Source organism: Pongo abelii, chromosome 3 (genome assembly GCF_028885655.2).
Source record: "Pongo abelii isolate AG06213 chromosome 3, NHGRI_mPonAbe1-v2.0_pri, whole genome shotgun sequence".
In the NCBI taxonomy this organism is placed as follows: Eukaryota; Metazoa; Chordata; class Mammalia; order Primates; family Hominidae; genus Pongo; species Pongo abelii.
Genome location: NC_071988.2, coordinates 7,061,584 through 7,087,027, shown reverse-complemented (window position 1 = coordinate 7,087,027; position 25,444 = coordinate 7,061,584). Strand labels below are relative to the sequence as shown.

Below are 25,444 nucleotides of genomic sequence, written 5' to 3'. Positions count from 1 at the left end.
GGAGTGGGAGCCCCCTTTGCAGATGGGGCAGAGGAGAAGGAAAGAACCATTGGCAGTAAGGGATGAGGAGGGGCTTGGGAGTTAGAAGAGCAGCTCAGATCTGCACTGCCACCCTGGGCTGTACAGTCTCCTCACCTCTGCAGCCTCTGCTCCCCACCTGTGTGCTCAGGTACCTTTCTCAGATGCTGTGGTGAGAGTAAGTGGGTATTTTTTCTTACCCAAAGCCTAGCACCATCCAATAAATATTTGCCAAAATGGGGATGAGCTTTTCTGGCTTTTGCCCATCCTCTTATGAAGAAAAGAATGATAACTTTGTCAGTGCACAACCAAAACATCCCCAGTAATGGGATGTCTCAGGGTTTCCTGTCTTTTCTGCTTTGGTCTGAAGATGTATCATGTGGAAATGCATGTAGCTGCAAGTAACATGGCTCAAAGAAATAGGAGTTATTCACCCCATACCACAAGAAATGGGGAGATGCGTGGCCCAGGCTGCCACAGTGGGTTTGTGATGTGACTGAGGATGAGGCTCTTTCTGACCCTGCATTCTTGCTGTTAATTTGTTGCTTCATAGTCTTAAAATGGCCACTGTCACTCCAGACATCAGGCCTGCATTCCAGGCAGGAGGAGGGAACAGTAGTCTTTCACCTGCTGATCCTCCACCTTAATGTTTAGAAACGGAAGGCCTTGGCTGGGCATGGTGGCTCATGCCTGTAATCCAAGCACTTTGGGAGGCCGAGGTGGGCAGATCACCTGAGGTCAGGAGTTCGAGACCAGCCTGGCCAACATGGCAAAACGCCATCTTTACTAAAAATACAAAAAATTAGCCAGGCCTAGTGGTGCGTGCCTATAATCCCAGCTACTTGGGAGGCTGAGGCAGGAAAATCACTTGAACCTAGGAGACGGTGGTTGCAGTGAGCCGAGATTGTGCTCCAGCCTGGGTAACAGAGTGAGTCTCCATCTCAAAAAAAAAAAAAAAAAAAAAAGGCGGGGGAAGGCCTCTTAGCTGACTTTCCCTAACGTCGCATTTCATTGGCCCTAGACATCCCTGACCTAAGAAGATAGGATTCCCATGACTAGTTTAAACCAGCCATGCACTCTCTGCCTGCTTCCTGACCAATCCAGGTTGATGAGTAGGTGGAAGATCTGAACCAGGGCACGGGGAGGCAGGGACTGGATGGGCCGTGGGTGGCTCCCACGTGTGACTTCTCTGCTGTCCCTGTCCTTCCTTTCTCCCCTCAGAGGACACTGATGGAGGCGGCGGTGGAGAGCGTCTACGTGACCAGCGCTGGTGTCAGCCGCCTGGTGCAGGCGTATTACCAGCAAATCAGAAGGATCATGGAGGACCACGAGGAGAGAAAACTGCAGCACCTGAAGACCCTGCAGGGTACGGGATGCCCCTAGGGGAAGCCCTGGAAGAGACTGGCAACGTGTGCTTTTAGTTTGGGGCAGAATAGGATGTCAGATGTTGTGAATTTTATTTTTGGGAATATAATTCTTTCAATGTTTTAATGTATTTATCCCTGCTTTGTCTCAAAAAGCCTTTTTCAAAAGGCACTTAAAGAAACGTATGCATAAGGACACATCCAGTGCAGTGAGAGTGTTTTAAGTCGATCACTCAGAACAAGGATAGGATACTGAGATGGAGTCAGGGCCAGGGCTTATCTAGGTCAGCAGTCCCCAGCCTTTTCAGCACCAGGGACTGGTTTCGTGGAAGACTATTTTTCCACAGACCAGGGTGAGGGGGAAGTGGTTTCAGACGATTCGAGTGCATTATATCTATTGTGCATTTTATTTCTATTATTATTACAATGGAATATACAGTGAAATAATTATACAACTCACCATAATGTAGAATCAGTGGGAGCCCTGAGCTTGTTTACCTGCAGCTAGACAATCCCATCTGGGGGTTATGGGAGACAGTGGCACATCATCAGGCATTAGATTCTCATAAGGAATGCACAACCTAGATCCCTCGCCTGTGCAGTTTGAAATAGGGTTCACGCTCCTATGAGACTCTAATGCCACTGCTGATGTGACAGGAGGTGGAGCTCAGGCGGTAATGTGAGCGATGGGGAGCAGCTGTAAATACAGATGAAGCTTCGCTCACTCATCTGCTGCTCACATCTTGCTGTGTGGCTGGGTTTCTAACAGGCCAGGGACCAGTACTAGTTTGTGGCCCAGGGGTTGGGGACCCCTGATCTAGGACATCTGCCTGCAAATCCTAATTAGACGTTCAATGATTTTGTCTGTGAGCTTCTTGGTGGTCAAAGAGATGGACACCTACTTAGTTAAAGCCACTACAGTGACCATGAGCCCAGTGGCCCAGGGGGTGTTCGAGACCCCAAGAATTTTCCCCACATGAGCTCTTGTAAAAGGCCACCCTGGGGTGATAGAAGGACAGTATCCCCAGTTCCAGTAACATACAGATAAAGATGGTTGGAAGCCAATTTCTTAAACGCCACTTCTTATAACACCCTCCCCTGAATCCAGAGCTTCCAAGCAGGTGGGATTCCACTTCTCTGATGGGCTTTGCCTGGCATGTCCAAGGACTGGAATTGGAATCAATCCTGGGAGAGTCTTCCCTGAGTGTTTCTCCTCTCAGCTGAGCCCAGAGGCCACCTCTGTCTTCCCGTTCTCCTGAGGAATTTGAGGCCTAGATTCAAATAAAATCTGGGCACATGCCCAGAGATCTGCCAGGTTTTCCAAAGGAAGAGTTGGGCTCATTTAGCAGGAGACAGATATGATTGCTTGCTACTCCAGAACATTCCAGAACTGGGGCATGTCTCTTTCCCTTGGTAGGCCTTGATTTCCCCATCTGTGGGACTAGGGTTGGAGACTGCCCCACCCCAGCCCCCATCCATCCTCTCAGCTCTTATTTCCTGCTTCCTGATACCCCAGCTCTCATGCAGGGATTTCACAGTAAACACATTGAAACAATATAGCTTAACTTAAGCTACATCACCTCCTTTTTCCTTATTTATTAATCTGTTTTATTTAAGAGCCATACATGCTATGTCCCCAGAGGCCATCCAGGTTCAATCTCCCTGTAAGTACCAGCAAGCTCTCCCAGCTAGTTAAGTGTGATGGGCCTCCTGCCGTGGCCACTGATCCTTGAGTGAGTTTTCAGCTGAAAGGTACCTTGAAGAGGTAATCCTATAGTTAGCTGTCCAAACCAAGGGCCCTATTAATAATTATACTGGGATGACAAGTCTAAACCATGCCTGTCTCAGGCAGCCTCATCACCTTTTTTTTTTTTTTTTTTTTTTGAGCCTGAGTCTCACTCAGTCGCCCAGACTGGAGTGCAGTGGCATGATCTCGGCTCACTGCAACCTCTGCCTCCTGTGTTCCAGCAGTTCTCCTACCTCAGCCTCCCAAGTAGCTGGGATTACAGACACATGTCACTACGCCTGGCTAATTTTTGTACTTTTAGTAGAGACAGGGTTTCACCGTGTTGGCCAGGCTGGTCTTGAACTCCTGACTTCAGGTGATCCACCCATCTCGGCCTCCCAAAGTGCTGGGATTACAAGCGTGAGCCACCTCACCCGGCCTCACTTTACTTTTAAAGCTTTTAAAAGCCAAGAGTTTTCTGAGCAGCTTAACCTGCAAACAAGAAGGAGCTCCAAGAAACGGGGCATAACTTCAGAGCCCAGACTTCCTAGCTCCTTGGAGAGCACTCACTTCAGCACTGTGCCCTCACTCTGCCTGGCCAATCACTTTTCCTTTACAGTGTGGCTTTTGAGCTCTTTGTGGTGCCTTCTCAGTGTCGACTTTTTCTTAGTCGGCCCCCCTTTCTCCTGATACAAGAAAGCTAGAGGTGGAGCAGGTGGACAGGGCGCATCATAGTTTCCCTCTGCAGTGCCTGGTCCATGATGGAAGCTGTGCTGTTTGCGCACACAACGCCCTATCCCTGTGCTGGTGGAAGGATACACTCTTTGAGAGCTGGTGTGTCCCACTCACCCTGCACCCCAGCATCTGCCCCAGACCTGGCACAGTCGATCCTCCAAACAGACCCCTTGATTGTCCTGTGTTAAATGGTCTAGGTGAGAGGATGGAAAATTACAAACTGCGGAAAAAGCAAGAACTCAGCAACCCTTCGTCTGGCAGCAGAATGGCAGGTGGCGCTCATGAGACCTCCCAGGCGGTCCACCAGAGGTGAGGTCCCAACTGAGGTCCCACGTAGGGGTGTTGTCTACCCCTTCACATGGCGTATCTCTCTGTGTCACCGTCAGCAGGTGCCATCGCGTGCATTGCCCGTGGACTTGGGGGCTGTCGGCCTTCCTCACCCGCTGTTTCCATCCTGGTCTCTGCCCTCCATGCAGCACCTGGAATGGCACCTGGCACAAATAAGTGAGCAGGTCAAGGTGTGGTGGCGGCTTCATTCCCAGGTTTAAGTGGCATTCACAGCCCGGACACAGGTCTAAGCCATGTTTAGACACGCGCCTCCCCTCTCGTACTTTGGGTATTCTCAGAAGCAGACCTTGACAAGGATTTGGGGGCAGGTTGTTTACCTGGGAGGTGACCCGCAGAAGCACAGTGAGAGGACAGGGAAGTGAGGAAGAGGTGGCTGCTTCCTGTAACTGTGACCATCACAATGAACGCAAATGTAACAGTTCAAGCCATGCAGACTCCTTGTCCCGCAGTGCTGGAGGTCAGAAGGCAGGCTTGGCTCTCCTGGCTTCTCTGGGCCTCACAAGGCCTAAGTGAAGGGGCCCGCCAACCGGGCTGTTCTTAGGAGGCTGCTCAGTAACAGGTGTCAGGAAACGCCCTGCTGCAGGGTTTGCACAGACCGAACTTGCCCTGACTTTCCAGGCTCCCAGCAAACTACGGTCCGGCAGGTCCTCGGTTGTGGGGTGCAGAAGCATCACTCGGCTTTCCTGTGAAACTTGCAGGTTCTGGGCCCACACCTGGAGACTCGGGCTCAGAGAGTGTGAGGAGAGCCCAAGAATCTGAATTTTAGCCGCACCCCTCCCCACCAAGGGATTCTGATACATGTGGTCCAAGGGCTTCACTTTGACCCAGGTGATCCAAGAGAAGGAGCCTCAGCAGCCACCTGGGCCAACCTGCTTTATGGAAATGGAAAAGGAAGCCCAGTGTTGGGAGAGGGGTTGCATGAGCCTATCGGTGACTCACAGCTTATATATGGCTCTTGACGCCCTTCCCTCCGGGCCGCACCTCCTTGAATTCAGAGAGGCAGTTTCTTTTCTTTTTATTTTTTTTGAAGGAGTGACAGTACAGTTTTGTGACATAGCTATATTGAATAGTGGTGAAGTCTGAGACTTCATTGTAACCATCACCCAAATAGTGTATGTTTTACCCATTAATTTCTCATCATCCACTCCCATCCCGTCGTCCCGCCGCCCTTCTGTGTCTCTGTTGTCCATCCTTCCACTCTTTTTTTTTTTTTTGAAGACGGAGTCTTGCTCTGTTACCCAGGCTGGAATGCAGTGGTGTGATCTCAGCTCACTGCAACCTCTGCCTCCCGGGTTCAAGCAATTCTCTTGCCTCAGTCTCCCGAGTAGCTGGGATTACAGGCACGCACCACCATGCCCAGCTAATTTTTTTGTATTTTTAGTAGAGATGGGGTTTCACCATGTTGGCCAGGCCGGTCTCAAACTCCTGACCTCAGGTGATTCACCCGCCTTGGCCTCTCAGTGCTGGGATTACAGGTGTGAGCCACTGTGCCCGGCCCGTCATTCTACTTGCTGTGTCCATGTGCACACATTATTGAGCTCCCACTCATAACTGAAAACATGAGATCTTTCTGTTTCTGAGTTGTTTCACTTAAGAAAATGGCGTCCAGTTCCATCCACGTTGCTGCAAAAGACATGATTTCATTCTTTTTTATGGCTGAGTGGTATTCCATTGTGTATATGGACCACATTTTCCTTATCCAATCCTCCATTGATGGACACTTAGGTTGATTCCATATCTTTGCTATTGTGAATAATGCAATAAACACAAAAGAACAGGAGGTATCTTTCTGATATACTGATTTATTTTCCTTTGGGTAGATCCCCGGAAGTGGGATTGCTGGATCAAATGGTCGTTCTATTTTTAGTTCTCTGAGAAATCATGCTGTTTTCCATACAGGCTGCACTAATGTACGTTCTCACCAACGGTGCATAAGTGTTCCCTTTTCTCCACATCCTCACCGTGTTATAGTTTGTCTTTTTAGTGATAGCCATTCTAACTGGGGTAAGATGATATCTCCTTGTGGCTTTAGTTTGCATTCCTCTGACGATGAGTCATGCTCAGTGTTTTTTCACATGCTTCTTGGCCATTTGTGTGTCTTTTTTTTTTAGGAATGTCTATTCATGTCCATAGGCACGGTTTCTAGTGGAACTTGGCCTCCTTGAAGGTGTGAGAGAGGCTGCAGTCTGGAGCGCTGGCCTCAGCTCTGCCACATGAGTGATTTGTTTACTGTCCAACCTCCTTCCTGCCACTCAAACTAGAGCTCCATGAGGACAGGGACTGTGAGTCTCTGTTCACACCTTTGTCTCAGAACCCAGCACAGCACCTGGCAGGCCAGAGATACTTTAATGAAGGAATGAGTGGATGGAGGGAGGGAGGGACGGAGGAAGGGAGTGAGGGGTGGAGGGATGGATGATGGGGTCTTGTAGAGTGCACAGGAATTTGCTGGGCAAAAACAGAGAGGAAAGGTGTTACTGGCAGACAGAAGAGTGTGAGGTAGGAGCAGGGTGGCATTTTCACACCTTGGAGCACTCCACATGCACAGCTGCCTATCCATGCTAAAGGCGGCCCTGCCTTCAGGTCTAGAAATTCGACCCCTTTCAGAAAATCTGCCCTAAAAGATGGGAAGGAGGCAGGCAGGGAGCAATAATGGAAACAGAGTGGCTGGATTTGGATGTTCCTGTTTGCTGAGGAACTGAGGGCGTCCAGAGAGGGAGGTGGGCCCTGGGGCTCAGGGACCCGGCCTCTGTTCCAGCTCTGTCCCCCTCTCTGAGAGTAACAGGGCTGCCTGTCATATTTGGGATTTCCCAGAGGCTGCATCCCAAGAAGCTTCTCATTTTACAAGGGAGGGGCCAGGGCAATTCTGAGTTTAAAATCAGGGATGGGTAGCCAGTAGGCCTCTGGTCCTTTTAGGAGAATGCTCCTCCCTGGGGGTAAGATTGTTTTCTCATGAGAAGATGCCACCTTCTGCTCAGCCACTTCACAGATGTGTGTCCTGAGGGAGGCCCCCACCTCTCTGGGCTTCTTCCCCCTGGCTTTTCTACTCTGTCCTGCTGGTGTCTTGAAGCTCCTCCAAAGATCACATGCAAAGTGTGTGGGCAGGACTCTGTAAACTCCCTCATTGTAAAGAGCGTCCACTTTGATGGAGAGGCAGCCTGCCTGTGGGGACTGGAGCTGGGGCTGCTGTGAATGGTACCCCTGATGGCCAGGCCCCTCTTGGGGCTCCCAGGGATCAGCGGCCTCCCTGCCTTCCTTCTCCCTCCCTCCCTCCTTCCCTCTCTCCTTTCCTTCCTCCCTCCCTTCCTCCCTCCCTTCCTGCCTACCTGCCAGCCTGCCTGCCTTCCTCCCCCCAGGATGCTGTCCCAGCAGAAGAGGTTCCTGGCCCAGTTCCCGGTGCACCAGCAGATGCGTCTGCACGCCCAACAGCAGCAGGCAGGAGTTATGGACCTTCTGGAAGCCCAGCTGGAGACCCAGCTGCAGGTACAAGTTACAGAACTGGACCTTCCAAAAGCAGTGGTTTAAAGAGGAGCAGAAATAGCTGAAGCCAGCCTGTGACCGCGGGTCAGCCATGGGGACTGTTGTGAGGGGACCCCTTGGTCCCTGCACTTCCCTGCCTGTGGCATCGTTGACCCGCTGAGTCTCACCTGCTGAGGGTGTGTCAGCCTCACCTTAGGACCCTGAGCCCCTGGAGGGCAGGTGTGGCCTGTGTGGATCCCTCCAGTGGCTGCAGCACCCTAAGCAGGGCCAGGCCCTGAGCAGCTGGTCAGGCCTCATCTATGGAGCTGACAGAGAATTGAGCATTCCCCTGTGTACGCATGGCCACCAGGAGGCTTCCGGTGTAATGGTGACCTCTGTGTCACTCAGGCAGTGTTGGCGGTAGCTAAAGTTTACACTTTATTTACAGCAAACAGGAAGCTCAGCTCTCATGATATAAAGTGCATATTTCATCACAGAAAATACCATTTGTGTGAGGTTATACAGTGAGATGTAAGGTGAGAGTATAAAGTGTGGCTAAGCAAAGTGGCTGCCTTTAAAAAAATCAAATCTTCCAGAATGGAAGCATTTAGCAGAGTGGTGGCCCTTTCAGAGTGTTCTCCACTGGCGACGGCAATCGCAGAGTAACAGTGATAAGAATACAGCAGTGGTGGCCGATAGGTACTTATTGAGGGTCTATGATAGATAGTCATGAGCTGAGAGCTTTGCACACGCTTTCCAACAAAAGAGGTTACTGCTATTGTCCACATTACAGATGGACAAACTGAGGCACGCATGGGTTAAGTTGCTATCCAGGGTCACAAAGTTAATGCGTCATGGAATTCCGGTGTGTCTTTACACCACAGTGTTGGCAGTTAAGAGCCCAGCCTGTGGAGTCGGGCAGAAGTGTGTCCCATCCTATTCTGCTGTACCTGCTCCGGGCAGGTCACTGAGGCCCTCTGACCTCAGTGTACTCTGTCAACTGAAGACCGATGGCCGGTGTGAGTGAGGACCCACAGTTATGCAGCAGGAGCTGGTAGATGCCAGTGTGTCCTCCTGCTCCTCTCCTCTCTGGGATGTATCTTAGAAAATTCTCCTCCACACTGGGGACGTGGTCCCCAGTGGCCAGCTTCGAGTGTCAGAATTCACTCAAGTGGAGAGGGATTAAGAGAAGTCAGAGGGAAGCCCAGCTGAATGTTCCTCTCTGCTTGCATTTCAGGAAGCTGAACAGAACTTCATCTCTGAGCTGGCAGCCTTGGCCCGAGTGCCCCTCCCTGAAAGCAAACTGTTCCCTGCTAAGCGTGGGCTGCTGGGTGAGTCACAGATGCTTGCACTGCAGCGGGAAGCGCTCTGGGCTAAGAGATATGGGTTCTAGTTCCACACTGGCCACTAACTAGCTGTGTGACCTTAGGCATTGTGCCTAGCCTCTCTGGGCTTTTGTGACCTTGTCTGTAAATGAGCAGGCTTGGCTAGGCCACCCTGCAGGCCCACTTGCTCTCTAGCATTTGATAATTCCAGTTCCTGGGTCTGGTGTTCACTGGCTGTGTCTCCTAACTGACTCCATTTTTCCATCTGTAAAGTGGGGATAATAAGCCCTCCTCCCACCCCTGCCAGCGACAACTTCAGTGACATCACAACAGGATTTTTTAACCTGGTAATGAGAGAGTGACTCAGAAGGTGGTGTGAGAACACAGAGATCTACTAAAACAAAAGCTGTCACACTGGTGCTGGGTTTTCAGTTGCTTGCTGCTTCATTAAGTCTTCCAGTCAGCTGGGTAGAGTGGAAACCCAATGGGAGCCTAGCAAGACTGGAGCTCAAGCCACAGCTCTGCCACTTACTGGCTTGTGCAGGCTTGGGAGAGTACGTCACCTTCCCAGGCCTCAGTTTCCTCATTAGTTGAGTGGCTGCAATAGCATAAGGTACCAAGCACACACTTGGCCCACACAACATGCTCAAAAATGTCAGGCTGGGTTGGCGTGAAGCTGCAAGAAGTTGTCACTTATCTAAAGTCACGGAGCCATGCCTGGGTTCATCTGTCCTCTACAGAGAAGCCCCTAAGGACTAAAAGGAAGAAGCCCCTGCCCCGGGAAAGAGGGGACCTGGGGGTGCCCAACGATGAGGACCTTGCCTCCGGGGACCACACCTCAGGCTCACTCAGGTACGACTGGGCCCCGGGCCTGTTGCCTGTGGCTGGGTTTGGTAAATGCACTCAGCTGCTGTGTGCCAAAAGTCTGGGCAGGAAAATCATCAGTCCCCTCAGAGGCATTAAATGTGAAGGTCCAAGAAATGACAGGTATGAACGCAGTTTGTGGGCAGTAAGCCATGATGATACCAGGGCTGCCGCATGGCTGTTACCCTTCCTGTTTGTGTCTCATTTGGCCAGATGAGCCTTGACCTACCTCCACACCCCATCGACATCCAGCCCGAAGTGTTGGGCAGTCCCCTGTTTGACCAGGGCTGGCTGTGGTCATGGCACTTGGATGACCTCCTACCCAAGAGAGGGAAACGGGGGTTTTATTTGTTTCTTAACAACCCATGTCAAAGTGAAAATTGTTTTGATCACCTTTGGCTGCATTTTCATTTAATCCAATTGGATAAGTAAGTTATGGCATCAGGATGGGCATGGAGTCAGCGTTCTAACCGGCTGCCTTTCTTCCCTGTTTTAAGCAGCAAAAGGCTGAGTCAGCAAGAAAGTGAAGCTGGGGACAGTGAGAACTCAAAGAAGATGCTAAAGAGAAGAAGCAACTTGTAGTTTAAGACCAGTCGGTGGGACAGGACCTGAAGCCCTGGGTCTGGGTGTGAATTCTGCCTTCTCTCCTGCAGTGCTGAGAGGCAGCGAGGACGGAGAGGACAGCGGCATCTCTAGGCTCTTCTGAGAGGGACGGAGAAAGAACAGAAATGTGCCCTGAAAGCATAAATGAGTACGGTGGGCGCTGTCTCCTGAGAAAATGAGGTATTCCCGTGTTGGAAACACGTCTCTGTGAGTTTGCATTTCATTTGGCTTGGAGCCAAAGATGCCTCATGGATCTTTCTCCCCCAGGAGGGGTGTCTTGAGGGGTCCGAGCCTCAGGCCAAGGACCCCTGATGCAGACTCTGGAATCCCTGGCCCAAAGTCCTGTCCTGGCCCATCTGGGGCTGAGGACACACAGATACATAATGACACCTGCAGCAATGTATTCTCTGAGGGCACTTAGAATATGAGGAAGGGGGTGTGGCCCAACCCTCACTTCACCTGGGGAGGGGCTTCTGCCAGACAGTAGACACCCTGCCCCTGCAGAGAGATGTCATGGGGGCACCTGCTCTCCCAGATGGATGCTGACAGCATCCAGAAACTTCCAGACCAGCCCTCTCACCACACCCAGAAGAGGCCTTTCCCATCTGGAGAGAAGCTTCCAGACCAGCCCCACACACCACAGCTAGGAGAGGCCATTCCAACCTGGAGAGAAACTTTCAGACCAGCCCCTCACATCGCAGCCAGGAGGGGCCTTCCCACCTGGAGAGAAACTTCCAGACCAGCCCTCTCGCCACAGCCAGGAGGGGCCGTTCCCACCTGGAGGGAAACTTCCAGACCAGCCCTCACCACAGCCAGGAGGGGCCTTTCCCACCTGGAGAGAAACTTCCAAACCAGCCCTCTCACCACAGCCAGGAGGGGCCTTTCCCACCTGGAGGGAAACTTCCAGACCAGCCCCTCACACCACAGCCAGGAGGGGCCTTTCCCACCTGGAGAGAAACTTCCAGACCAGCCCCTTATACCACAGCCAAGAGGGGCCTTTCTCACCTGGAGAGAAATTTCCAGACCAGCCCCTCTCACCAGAGCCAGGAAAGGCCTTTCCCACTGGGAGAGCAACTTCCAGACCAGCCCCTCACACCACAGCCAGGAGAGGCCTTTCCCGCCTGGAGAGAAACTTCCAGACCAGCCCTCTCACCACAGACAGGAGAGGCCTTTCCCGCCTGTAGAGAAACTTCCAGACCAGCCCCTCACACCACAGCCAGGAGAGTTCTTTTCTGCCTGGTGAGAAACTTTCAGACCAGCCCCACACACCACAGCCAGGAGAGGCCGTTCTCGCCTAGAGAGAAGCTTCCAGACCAGCCCTTCACACCACAGCCAGGAGAGGCCTTTCCCACCTGGAGAGAAACTTCCAGACCAGCCCTTTACACCACAGCCAGGAAAGGCCATTCCCACCTGGAGGGAAAATTGCTCCTTTGATGGAGGTTAGGGACTGTCACCCTCAGCACTGTGAACATATCGGGCGAGATCATTCTTCAGGGGAAGGAGCTGCCCAGAGCATCACAGGATGTTCCAGTGTCCCTGGCCTCTGCCCACCAGATGCCAGCACTCCCACCATTTGTGGCAACCAAGAATGTCTCCAGACACTGCCCCGTGTCCCCGGGGTTATCACCCACTGTGCTGAGTCAAAGGGTGCCTGCCCTGGTCAAATCCAGGACATAGCTGTGGATATGTCCACAAATCCCCAGAACCCAGTGAGCCCTCTGGCTCTAGGAGCCCCTATCTCGGGGATTTTCTGGGCCATTGGTGACTTTTCGTTTCTTAAAACCTGAGATAGACTCTCTTAGGAATAAGTGACTCCTTCCCAGAAGTGGCCAAAACTTAATCATCAGTGTGCTTCCTTCAGTTCCTCACCCATCAGCCAGTGGGCTCTCCAAAGTTAACCAACAGCTCCCTCTTGTGGTTCACTAAAAAACTTCGTTATTCCATGGAGTTGTGCAAAGCTATGGCTTCCTTGGTGCAATATTCTTAGAACCTGCTTTGCATAGAAATCACTTTTTTTTTTTTTTTTTTTTTTTTTTTGAGACAGAGTCTTGCTCTCTCACCTAGGCTGGAGTGCAGTGGCGCGATCTCGGCTCACGGCAATCTCCACCTCTCGGGTTCAAGCGATTTTCCTGCCTCAGCCTCCCCAGTAGCTGGGACTACAGATGTGTGCCACCACACCCGGCTAAATGTTTTTTTTATTTTATTTTAGTAGAGATGCAGTTTCACCATACTGGCCAGGCTGCTCTTGAACTCCTGACCTCATGATCCGCCCACCTCGGCCTCCCCAAAGTGCTGACTGAGATTAGGCATGAGCCACCACGCCCGGACATAAATCACTTTTATATTGTCACATGGGCCCTCTGCACAGAGCCCAATGGCTCCTCCCGGGGAAGCCTGATTTTGTGACGTGTGTATAGTAAATGCAGGCCCTCCGGCAGCACCACAATTGGTCGGTTACCCTGATCCCAGAGCTCTGAAAGCATCTGTGGAATGATCATGGGACCCTTCTCCTCTCAGAAGGCTCCCGGCTGCCTCCCCGCCACCGAGCTTGTAGCCTGACTGCCTGGCTATTGCATGGAGCATTTTGCTTCTGGGGTGTCTTCCTTAGCCGAAGGGAATGTGTCATTTGCTGCTCGACCCTGGCCCACCCTTGCCGCCCAGCTGTTGTGCTGGGCACAGTCTGGGGCACAGGCCTCCATGATGAAGACATGTGGGCTGTCGGTGGTTTCGTCCGTCACAAACTGGCACCTGTACCTGCCAGCAGGAGCCTGATGAGGACTTCCATGCTGGAATTGCTCCCTGATTAAAATGAGATATGGCTATTTGGAAGACACTGCATTTTAGCCAGTGTACCTGGGCACAGACTCGGGGCCGCCCTGAAGCTGATGAAGGCTTTAAGGACAGAAGGGCTGAGCCACATGAAGGCAACACTCAGGGCCAGGGGAGAGAGAAGAGGATGAGCAGTGCAGCCCCAGGACGCCTCGCAGGTATGCTGCCTCCATTTTGGTTACCATCCCCACTTCTTATTATGGGCTGTGGGCTGTTACGGTGATGGATGGATGTGGATTTGGAAGGGAACTGTGAGAGATGATGTATTATGATGAACTCGTGATTTAATTCTTTGGTGAAAATAGCACCCTCTGACCTGTACTTGAGACCCGAGGATGAAGCCAGTACGGTTTTTTGCACTCTCCCAGGGTGAGTGCACCCTCCCAGGACCCTCCTGGCCAACCAGGGGTCACGTTCTGCATGGCATTCCTTCTGAGGCCCTGGCCAGGGCGGTGCTGATCTGGCTGCTGCCACAGAATCCTCTCCTGCCCCTGCCATCTGCCCATCACATATTCTCCAACACAAATCTGCCTGGCCTTATGGGCGGCGTTCCCTGGCTCTTAGGAGAAAAAGCCAGATCTTTACCATACACCATGAGGCCCAGAGAGGTCTAGGCTGAGCCCACCCCTGCAGCCTAGCAGATGCCCTTCCCCTTCACTCTGCACCTGGCCCCTGTCTCCTTTCATGGCCTCACATGGGCCACACCCCTGCCCCCGACTGGGCCTTTGCTCATGATGTGCATTTTCTGGAAGACCCCTGCCCCCTCCCTAGCCCTCTGCCCAGTGGCTCCTAGCCACTCCTCACATGGAGTCAGGACTCACATCTCCAGAGATCCCCCTCTGCCCCCAACCCTGAACAACATCAGGGCCCCCCTTAGATTCTAGGTCCTGTGTTCTTTGCTGCTGGGACTGGGGTGGGGTTGGGGCGGGCCGTATAAATAACCTTCCTTTATTTCTTGTCCAAGTTCATAACTATACACAGAGGTGTACAGTGAGACCCACATAAACAATCCCACTAAACCCAACTCAACTGGCCCTTACCCAGATCCTCCAAATGTCCCAGGCTTCCCTAGTGTCACCTGATACGCAGTGGCATCAGCAGGAAAGGGAACAGTGGTCTTAAGGATTGCAGCTAAAAGATCTGACTGTGGCATGGTAAGCTGTAAGGAATGTGTCGGTGAACCCGTGGCTAAGCCCACTCCTGGGCCTTGGTGGGGTCTGTGCACAGGTGTCAGAAGTGTGAGCTCCATGAGCTTTACAGTGAATCAGCTGTGTGGCACAGAGGACAAGCTTTTCCTCCACCCTACGAAGGCTCCTTGAGAAAGAACTGACCAAAGGCAGACCAATAGGAAAAAGAAAAGCATTCCAATGTAATGTGCATGGCACGGGGAATTGCAGGAGAGTGATGACCCCACAAACCAGTGAGGTCCAGGTGCTTCCACACCCTCATAGGGAGATGGGAAATGGGGGAAATGTGGCCGTTTAGAGGGTAAAGCATGATTTATAGGGGGAACGAATCGATCCAGAGGCAGGCACTGTCTTGGGAGTGATCCTTCCCAGACTGGCCAATCAGGTATTTCTCTTCCTCCCCAGAGAAGAATAAAAGAGAGAGGGAGAGGGGCCAGGGAAGTCCCCTGTGCTGTCCCCCAGAGAGAGGAGGCCGCTCCCTCTATGGAAACCAGAGGAGTGGGAGATGGGATTCTCTATTCTCCCCTAAATGTTTCCTCTATAGCCCTTAACAGAGTGTGCTATTTGGTGCTTTGAGTAATCATTTGATTCACACCTGACGTCCTCCCTGGAATGTACACCATTGACCGGCCACATGCCACCTGGCATATAACCTGGTGGAACGAAGGGAGGGAGGCCTGGGAACATTCCTTTCCTCCTGTGGCATATGGATTGGAAGGGAGGGAGGGAGGAAGGCTGGGTATATACTTTCCTCCTGTGGTGTATGGATTGGAAAGGAAGGAGGGAGGGAGGGAGGCCGGGAATAGTATTTTCCCCCCGTGGCTTATGCATTTGGCTGTGTGTCAGCATTACCCAGGGGCTCATTAAAAACAACATTCTTAGCCCCATCCCAGAGATTCTGAGTCAGCAGATTGGACAGGAGGCCTGGGGATCTGTTTTTTCCCTGCTGGGCTCCTGCTGATGGGCTTGGTTCACTTCCTGATGTACCTCCTGCCCGCCGATATAGCCTGCAGTCCAGCCGCTGGACTTAGTCTGAGGTCAGCTCTTCATCCGCCTTGTTCTGGCTGTGGTGGCCACGAACGTGTACCTCTTGGGTCCCCAACGGCAAGGAGCAAAAACGACCAACATTCTCAGGATTTCCTGCCATGCTCAGAAATCCTTCCCTGCATTGAGCATGGAGGCCACACTTCCTGCAGGGTGCTCCCAGTGCCTGCATGAGGCAGGGATGTGGAGGCCTCCTGAGCCCGCATGACAGGGCTCCTCCGGAGGACAGCCTGGGCTCCAGGACTTCTTGCTGTACCTGCTGAGACGTAGAACTGTGCAGCACCAGTCTTGCCTCCCTCCCTCCTTTCTTCCCTCTCTTCACTCCCTTCCTCCCCTCCCTCCCTTCTTTCCTTACCCCCTCTGTCCTTTTCTCCCTCCCTCCTTTCCCTTGCTCCCTTCCCTCCCTCCCTTCCCTTCTCCCCTCTCCTCCCTCTCTCCCTCCATCATGGGGCTCTCAGCTGCATCGCAATCTGTGGGCTCTGCCTCCTCTGGCTCTCTCCTCATTTCCCCTCACAGATATGTCCCCCAATACACATCTCACCCACATCTAATCCTGGCTCAGTGTCTGCGTCTCAGAGGACCTGGACCAAGGCACTTGCCGTCTCAGGCTTAGTGACCCTTTGACCTCCTGAGAACTCTGGGCCCAGGCAATCCTAGAGAACTGGCTCCTGTCCATGTTCTCCTTTCTCTGGAAACCACTTAGCTGCCTCCCTCATGCTCTGAGCAAAGGCAAGGCAGGTTGGGAGAAGGAATCAGTGAGACTGAGGCCTCAGCCTAAAGGTCACAGGGCCGCCTGGCCCAGGAGAAATCCCCTGCACCAGGCATTTGCCCACATGGCTACAGGTGAACGTTGGGATACAGAGTGTTCTTTTTTGCTATGAAACTGGAGTCATGGAAGTCCTGGTCGACATTCTTCCTTCCAAATACAATGGCCTGGATGGGGGAGGGCGGTGGCTATAGAGGCTTCCTTCACCGTGTTGGGGCTCTTTGTCCATTGCAAGCTGGGACCCCAAGCTACCCCCGTGGTGTTGGGCTTCTGTCTGATAGGGAAAGACTTTGAAGTCCCCATCCAGGCATAATGGATAGCCAGGCTGCCTGAGTGGTTTGATAGATCTCCCAGAAAATTCCCAGATGGGCCCTGGACGCACAGCCACGCCACAGCTTTCCTCCTCTTGGGAACAGGCTACCAGTGAGAGGCTTTACTCTGAAGCCAGGTGTACCAGGGCCCCTGTGTCTTTTCCTCTAAAATCTCTGCAGGTCTGCACTAAGAGAAAAATAGAAACTTCAACTTGCTAAGAGCCCCTTTTGCTTAGGAAACTTCTTTTCATGCTTTTTCACTTCATAAACGGACTTGATTGGAATGAACCTTTAGGCAAATGACATTATCAATGGGCATCAAGGCCACACTCTGAAAGAGTAACACAGAGGAGGGTTACGCACTTATGTCAGAAGAGTAGCTCTGTTGAGTCTATAGAGATTTGGCCCCAGGCTAAGGGTAGCACCTTCTCTTGTCCACTGTGTATGATCAAGGTGGCCAAACCAACCCTAGGGGCTAGAACATGGTAGACCCTGCTGGTGACATCTGAAAATGGTTTGGCTTTACATAAATGAAGGAAAAGTATGTGTAAAGACCTTGCCCATTCTGTCTTACTTTTTAAGAGTCAATATGCAATCTGGAGGCAAAGATAGACAAACGAACTGATGTGGTTTGGCTCTGTCCCCACCCAAATCTCATCTTAAATTGTAGCTCCCATAATTCCGTGATGTGGGAGGGACCTGGTGGGAGATAATTGAATCATGGGGGCAGTTTCCCCCCATACTGTTCTTGTGGTAGTGAATAAGTCTCAAGAGGTCTGATGGTTTATAAGGGGAAACCATTTTCGCTTGGTTCTCATTCTCTCTCTTGCCTGCCATCACGTAAGACGCGCCTTCTGCCATGATTGTGAAGCCTCTCCAGCCACGTGGAACTGTGAGTCCATTAAACCTCTTTTTCTTTATAAATTACCCAGTCTTGGGTATGTCTTTATCAGCAGAGTGAGAACAGACTAATATACCAACAAATGCAGAGGGGCCAGAACCAGCCCTTCCTGGGACATCAGAGCCAACAGTCAAGTGGTCTGGATTCCAAACCCATTTACTTAATGTTGATAGGTTGAAATTGGCCATGGCAAGAGATTTATGTTGAAACTTAATACCCAATGTGGCAGTACTGAAAGGTGGGGCCTGTTAGAGGTGACTGGGTCATGAGGGCTCTCCCTTCATGAATGGATTAATTCATTCATAGATTAATGTATCAATGAGTCAATGGATTAATGGGTTATCATGGGAGTGGGACCAGCAGCTTTATAAGAAGAGGAAGCGAGACCTGAGCCAATACACTCAGCCCCCTCACCATGTGATGCCCTGCACTGCCTTAGGACTCTGCAGAATACCCACCAGCAAGAAAGCTCTCACCAAATGCACCACCACCACCCCAACCTTGGACTTCTCAGTCTCAAAGTCTGTAAGAAATGAATTCCTTTTCTTTATAAATTACCCCATCTCAGGTATTCAGTTACAGTGATGCAAAATGGACTCAGACAGAAAATTGGTACCAGAAGTGGGGCCCACAGAACTAGCAAACACTATAAACAAGGGCTTTCTACCCCACCCACCTTCACGCATTGTTCAACATTGATTTGGCAGCACACTTCTGGACCACTGAATCAGAAGGGTCCACATAGATATAATCACCTGACTTACAACAAAGGCCCCACTGCATCTTAATGGGGGAAAGAATAGTCTTTGCAATAAGTGGTGTTGGGTCAATGGGAGATCATATGGGAAATGGAGAATCTTCAGTCCTACCTTATATTGTACATAAAGATTATTGAGAGATGGCTCATAGACCTAAATGTGAAAGATAGAACTTCTAGAAAAACCTAGAAGACTACTGTGGTAGGCAGAGTAACACTTCCTGTTCCTGCCACCAAGATGACCACGTCCTAATCCCTGGGCCTGTGAGTATGTTACATGACATGGCTAGGAGAATTGGGTTGCAGATGAACGAATGAGAATAAATAGCCTTCCCCTAAAACTTTCTGAGAAACTCTCCTCCCAAGATCTCAAGAGGTAAAAGGAAGTCACATGCCTTAAAAGGAGTGTTGCAGCTCAGTCTCCAAGAACTAAGGATTATCTGAGCTACCAGGTCTCCTGTCCCCTGTAACTGTACCTCTTGGAGGCGCTGGGGAACCCAAAGTTCGACATGGGCTCCGGATTATGCTGGCTGGACAGTGGCTCCCATGACCTGGGAGTCAGGCAAGCACCCCATCAGAATCTGTCTTAGAGAAGATGCTAGGGCTGCTTCTGCTTCCACTTCCACCCCGACAGGACTGAGGAGGTGAGGCCCAGAGAACAGGCTGGATAACTTCATCCTGCCAACTTTACTCTTCTGTAAGTTTCCCTTTAATAGTCCAAATGGGCCAAAGCCGAACATCAAAAATCCTTACCATCCATTCTTGGTCTTTCCATCCAAAAATCCTTACCATCAATTCTTGGTCTTTCTCAGCAGTTAGTTAACCTTGTTTCAAGGAAGTCTATAACTGACCCTGAGCCAACACTTCTTTAAACCTTAACGAAGGTAGCCACACGAAGCTGAGGAGTGGGGGAGGAGGACGACACATGAAAAGCACTGAGTTGATGTGGGACCAGACCATCCAAAGCCATCTGCCTCAAATGACCTTGGAGCTCAGTAATTAGGAGCAAGGAGCTTTGGACTAGGGCCCAAAGTGCCTAGGTCCTGGATTCAAATCCTGGTTCCATCACTTCCTAAGTGTGTGATCCTAAACAAGTTATTGATCTCACTCTGACTCAGTTTTCTCATCTGTACAATGGGGATAATAATCCCTACCTCACAGAGCACCTGGCATATAGCAAGTGCTATACAGACACTAGCCCATGTATTTGTTGTCATTACCACCTTCATCACTATCACCACCACCATCACCATCACCACTATTGTCACCATCATCACCACTATTGTCACCATCACCGTCACCACCATCATTGTCATCACTATTACTAACAGCTAATGGAAGCAAGCAACTTTGCCTGATTTTTTTACCTCTCCTTTAGTGTATCTCTAGCTCATGGAAACGGAGGGAAGGAATGTGAAGTTTAGGAGACTGGAGCTTGCAGTCTGAGGCTGATCCATACAATACAAGAAGAAAGAGAGCCAGGAAAGACCAAACAGGAGGGAATCAATGCAAGATTTGAGCCTATTTTGTGGAAGCCCGCCCATCAGCCGTCTTCCGTCTCTTCTCCTTGGGTCTCAGGAACTCCTTCAGAAGTCATGAACTGAATCTCTCCTCCCACCCCCACATCCACCAGTCTCTACCAAGAGTGAGTCCTCAGGAAGCAGCCACCACCATTCGTTATCACGTGGGGGGACTGCCAAGCATCCATAGCCAATCCAGACACCGCCACTGAAATGAAAGTTCCCCAGTCAGGTCAGTGGGCAGTTCATTTTCTTTATTTTTTCACAAGCTTTGAATTCAGAAATAAGAGCCACAACAAGTTGGTTGTTAAGTAAAAATGGGAGTGATTACAAAGGAAAACTTTGTACAAAACTTTAAAAATCTGACTGCCCCGTCAACTGCCTCGGAGGGAGCAGGACTCAGGCCACCCAGGGGCAGCCATCACCCCCCCATCGGCAGCCCCAAATGGGGATGGGGAGACCTCTTTCTGAGTGTGAACCTGGCTCGGCCTGAAGCCTAGAGCTGGCTTGAAGAACACACACAGACCAGAAGACAGCACGGTGAGTTACAAGTGCCACGGAGACCAGGGTTTCTGACACAGGATGTGGAGGATGCTTCTCTGCAACCTAGTGCAAGGCTTCCCCTGCCATTCTGAGAATTCACGGATCTCACAGGTGGAGGTGGGGTGAGCTTCTTTCTAGTGTGGACCAGAGGTGGGGGCAATGAGTAAACATCTTCACTGTAAGAGTTTTGGGACTGCCCCTCAGGGCTTGAGGTCTCGGCATCGTGTCTCAGTCAGTCCTTGGCGATGTCCCCTCAGACGCACTCACAGACTTGCATACGTAATTTAGTAACATGCATCAACTATCCTAGAACATCTACAGGGTGCAAAGGAACCACCACTCAGAGAATCATGGAGCCAGTGGAGTTAGAAGTGGAAGGGACAGAACAAGACAATGCTAAAACCTGTGGTTCACTAGGAAGGGGGAATGAAAACACCATGCTCCGAGGTGGATTCAGCATGAACACAACTGTGGGGCAAGGAATTTCCAAGCAAACACACCACACTAGTACCACTTCTTCCTAAACAGAAAAGGGAAAGAGCATCCTTCGACTTCCCCCTCCCTCCATCAGCACCAACTAAAACTGTGGGTTTCAAAAACACTGACAGGAAAAGGGATGGACATGATTCCCAGAATCCTTCAGGCTAGCTCCTCCGCGCATCCGCGTTCAACCGAGGCTGGTGATGTTGGAGCGGCCACCAGGGGGCGCCACGATGCGGTGGCCGGTGCGCCTGGGATTGTTGTCATCTATCTGGGCACCTGAAAGAGAGCGCCAATCGTTGCTGGATGGGATCTGTTAACATCAGTTCCACGCTGCTCCTGGAGGCCATGTACTCTGCCATGCCCCCCACCTTAGCAGAAGTCGTGACCCCGCCCCGTCTTCAGGTGTTCTCCACTGGACCCACCTTCATTCAGGGCTCAGTCCAGGACCAGCCATGGGAAACCTCCCTGGCCTCCACAGAGTCCACTGCTCCCTCTTCTGTGCCCCTCAGTCCCTGGGCTCTCCCTCCTTCAGCCCTGACCACCTTGTGTTGTTCTTGTCCAAGTGCCCAGTAAAATCTGACATTCCTGAGACAGGTGATCAAACACTGAGTGCCTACTGTGTGCAGGCACACATTTGGTGCTTTAACATGTTACTGCATTTAGGGCATACAATCATACTATGAAGGGGGTGTTTGTACTCCCAAATTACGGGTGAGCAATTTGAGGTTCAGGCCACGTGTCTTGCGGGACACAAGTGTTGGGTGGGGAAGCCAGGATTGAAGCCCAAACTAGTTGGTTTTCAAAGCCCATGCTCTTAGGCACAGTGTCCCACACTCCAAAGGTATTTCACATATTCTGTGTGTACACATTTGTATATGCATGTGCATATGTGTGTGCACGTGCATGTGAACTACACAAGCTGGATTTACTTCCCTCATTGGCAATAGGTGGATCTGAAGGGGGGTGTGGTGTGCAGAGGTTCTTAATTTTAATCTTTCAGAACCAACCATCCATTCTAATTTTACGTATTCTCTTGCATAAAGATGTAAAATTCTAGCAGCAAACCCAGTGCCTGGAGCTCAACAAATATTTATTAAATGAGTAAATCATGAAGGGTGGATAATGCTGAAAGGTGGGAAGTATAGAGTCCTTATCAGGGAGGGGAAGTTGAGCTGGCAGAACTGAGGGAAAGCAAAAAAAGAGAAAGCAAATAAGCTTAAGTCTGCCTTTCTTCATGGTCTAGAACACAGCCTTCCGGCACAAATAACTCACAATCTTCCTGCACTCATCACCAGACCCTCGGCTAATAGAAAAATGTAAGTTAGTTAGCTCACTGCAACGACAGCATTATCAGTACTGCACAAAGCCCTCTTCAGCACACAGCACAAGCACCATCCTATACAATCTCCAGCAAGCCTTTGTTTCCTTGCAGTCAGCTCCTTTCTTGCTGACCTACCCACTGTACCCTTTCATACTTTTTCTAATAAATCTGACGTTCTTTACCTACAACTGTCTTGGTGAATTCTTTTTACTAGCTGCAGAACACTGGCCCCAGATAGTTGCCACCTGCAACAGGAAGGAGACTCAAGTTTTAGTGCTAATCATGCCTTGAATTTGGACGATTTGGAGTAAGACACCACCTCACTCCCTTGGCCTCATTTCCTTTTCTACACAATAAGAACAGTAGACTAGATGAGCCCCTTCCAACTCCAACATTATATGATTTGTCTATGTAAGCCACTAAGAATTTGGTTCAGAGTAGTGACTTCTTTTCTCCCATTGTTTCACTGGTGGACAATATGTCTTCTTGCAATACAAGACTCCCCTAAAGGCCTGGAATCAGGCCTAGCACTTAGTAACTTTTTCCTTATAACCATCTGTACCTTGCTGGTTGCATGTCTGCACTTTGAAAATACCTGCTGGAAAAAAGGACACTAATATAGTTTGGACTTTTGTCCCCCAAAACTTCGTGTTGAAATTTGATCCCAAAGTTGGAGGTGGGGCCTAATGGGAGGTGTTTGGGTCATGAAGGACAGATCACTCATGAATGGCTTGGTGTCAGCCTCACAGTAATGAGTAAATTCTTGCTCTATTAGTTCTCAGAAGAACTGCTTGTTAAAGAGCCTAGCACCTCTGCCTTCTTCCTCTGTCTTCGTCTGTTGCCATGTGATCTCTGCACACGCTAGCTCTCCTTCGCCTTCTGCCATGCTGGAAGTAGCCTGAGGCCCTCACCAGAAGCAGATGCTGGCACCATGCTGCTTGTACAGCCTGCAGAGCCGTGAGCCAGGTAAACCTCTTTTCTTTAATTACCCAGCCTCAGGTAATCCTTTATAGCAATGTAAATGGACGAAAACAGACACTAACTCATGGTACAGCTCTATAATGTAACATATGCAGATATTAAAAAGGGCATCTGTGAGGTTGTTACTGATGTTGGAAAGCATCTATGCTGTTGGTACCAAATGAATTCACCTATCAACCTGCCATGAGGCTGGCTGACAGCAGTGGTGCTGTGGGCCTCAGGAGGACTAAGAGTGAAACTGAGAGAACAAGGGTGGGGAGGGGCCCTTCCAGGAGGCTTTTAACTTCATTGTTATTCTTGTTCGAGGAACAATGGGGAGGAGGATTTTCTGTCCATGTTTAATTGCAGTTGTGCAATGTTTAATTGCATAACTCCAGAACAGTGGTCCAGTTTGCAAACTCCTTGAGAGCTTGTGTCTTGTTACACCCAGACAGCTTTTCCCAGGATTGAAGCCAATCCCTATTTTGCTGATTGAGCATCACATGACTATTAGCATTCTATTTAGGGTCCATTTTGTGCAAAAAATATGAAACACTGGAAGCTCTTCCATGAAAGTCTTATGGAAAATAAGATGAATGGGAAGGCCTCCCTGATTCATGCCCCCTCTGCATAATCACTGAATCAGACACTTCCTGAATGGATAAGAGGTTCTGCCACCACACAATCTAAACTGATACCCTAGATGTTGCCTCTTAGCTTGCAAAGCCTAAAGTATTTACTATCTGGCCCTCTAAGAAAAAAAATCACCATATTCTTAGCACCTAGCACGGTGTGGAACCCATGCAACGCCTCAAAGAGTTTGCAGGACAAAATTCCAATTCAACTTTCTCAACGTGTGCCTGCCTGCCCTCATGTGGCCATCTACCGAAATCGCAGATACACCGCCCTGAAACCTTAAGAAAGTTAGGAGGGATCAAGTCAATATCTAATTTTGCTCCCACACATTTGTTGAGCACCAAGTCCTGGTATTTTGACACTGGATTTCTTGGGGCTTCCGTTTCCTCTTTAAATAAATAGGGTATAATGTTACTTTATGGAGTAGTGAGGATAAAATAAAATCCTGGGTTATGAAAGTGCTTAGTACACTGCAGTGGGTGAACAGGCTAAAGACGTGTGCAGAGCACATGCCCTGCAAATGGCAGCTACTCCTATCTCTTGTTCATCCCCACCACTCCATGTTTACTTTCATGAGGAAGAGTGTGAAAGTGTCCCCAAATGTGTGTAAGGATGAGCACTGGGACAATTTTGTACCTCTCTTTGTAAACCCAGGTAAGGTACCACCATGTTGCCCCCCTAACATGGACCCCCCTCTGCTTGGTGACCATGCCAGCCCACTCTGCCCCACCAGTGAGAACAGGCTCAGGTGGGGCACACTCCCTTCCCTGCTTCTTCATCTAGTGTCCAAGGCCACGTGTCCATTTCCTCAGAAGCAGCAGGAAGGACTCGGCCTGAACTGCTGCAGGTGTGGGGAGCCTGGGCCACCACTCCTTCCTACCTGATAAGCTGAAGTTGGACTGGTGGAGGTTTCTGATGGGTGGGGGCTGGTGTTTAGAAGGCGAAGATTTGGCTGAAGGAGCAGGAGTTGCATATTTGGGTGTAGCTGGTACCTCGTACACAGGACCGTCATACATGCCCCTGGAAACCCCTTGCAATCCAAAAACCTAAACAGAGGAAGGGAGAGCGTGATTGATCGACACTGTGCACGTGTGCCCTTCTGGGCAACAAAGTAGAGCCCTGCGGGCAAAAGAGAAACCTGAGGTCATTTCAAATGTGCATGCACACACACACATAACACGCACACATATGTGCACATCACACATGCACCCGCACACATACACAACACACACGACATGCATATCACACACATGCACCCACACACATACACAACACGCACACGACATGTGCATATCACACATGCACCTGCACACATACACAACACACGTGCATATCACACACATGCACCCACACACATACACAACACGCATACACATGACAGGTGCACAACACACACATGCACCTGCACACATACACAACACGCACACACATGACGTGCATATCACACATGCACCCACACAGCACACACACAACACGCACACATATGTGCACATCACACACATGCACCCGCACACATACACAACACACACACGACGTGCATATCACACACATGCACCCACATACACAACACGCACACATGACGTGCATATCACACATCCACCCACACACGCACACGACGTGCACATCACACACATGCACCCACACACACACAACATGCACACGTGCACATCACACATGCACCCGTGCACAACACGCACACACGACGTGCACATCACACACATGCACCCACATACATACACAACATGCA

The 25,444-nt window shown here is 50.5% G+C and overlaps 2 protein-coding genes across 18 annotated transcripts in view; one reads left to right on the top strand and one right to left on the bottom strand.

Moving 5' to 3' along the window:
- Positions 1-25,444, top strand: part of EVC (EvC ciliary complex subunit 1) — a 117,597-nt gene that overhangs the window by 83,329 nt on the left and 8,824 nt on the right. For 2 of the 14 annotated variants that reach the window (XM_054553698.2, XM_024246578.3), the window contains 7 exons: positions 1,240-1,384; positions 4,041-4,152; positions 7,545-7,671; positions 8,885-8,978; positions 9,713-9,824; positions 10,334-13,426; positions 19,613-20,880. In XM_054553698.2, coding sequence (XP_054409673.2) covers positions 1,240-1,384; positions 4,041-4,152; positions 7,545-7,671; positions 8,885-8,978; positions 9,713-9,824; positions 10,334-10,418 — 675 coding nt within the window. In that variant the 3' untranslated portion in view covers positions 10,419-13,426; positions 19,613-20,880. The other 12 variants (XM_063723310.1, XM_063723309.1, XM_063723308.1 and 9 more) reach the window with 12 other exon arrangements.
- The window catches only part of CRMP1 (collapsin response mediator protein 1), a 74,407-nt gene continuing 68,930 nt past the window's right edge, over positions 19,968-25,444 (bottom strand). For all 4 annotated transcript variants that reach the window (XM_024246575.3, XM_054553700.2, XM_024246576.3 and 1 more), the window contains exons 13-14: positions 24,578-24,743; positions 19,968-21,056 (exon numbers count right to left, since the gene is read on the bottom strand). In XM_024246575.3, coding sequence (XP_024102343.1) covers positions 20,965-21,056; positions 24,578-24,743 — 258 coding nt within the window. In that variant the 3' untranslated portion in view covers positions 19,968-20,964. The remainder of the gene's footprint in view (positions 21,057-24,577; positions 24,744-25,444) is intronic.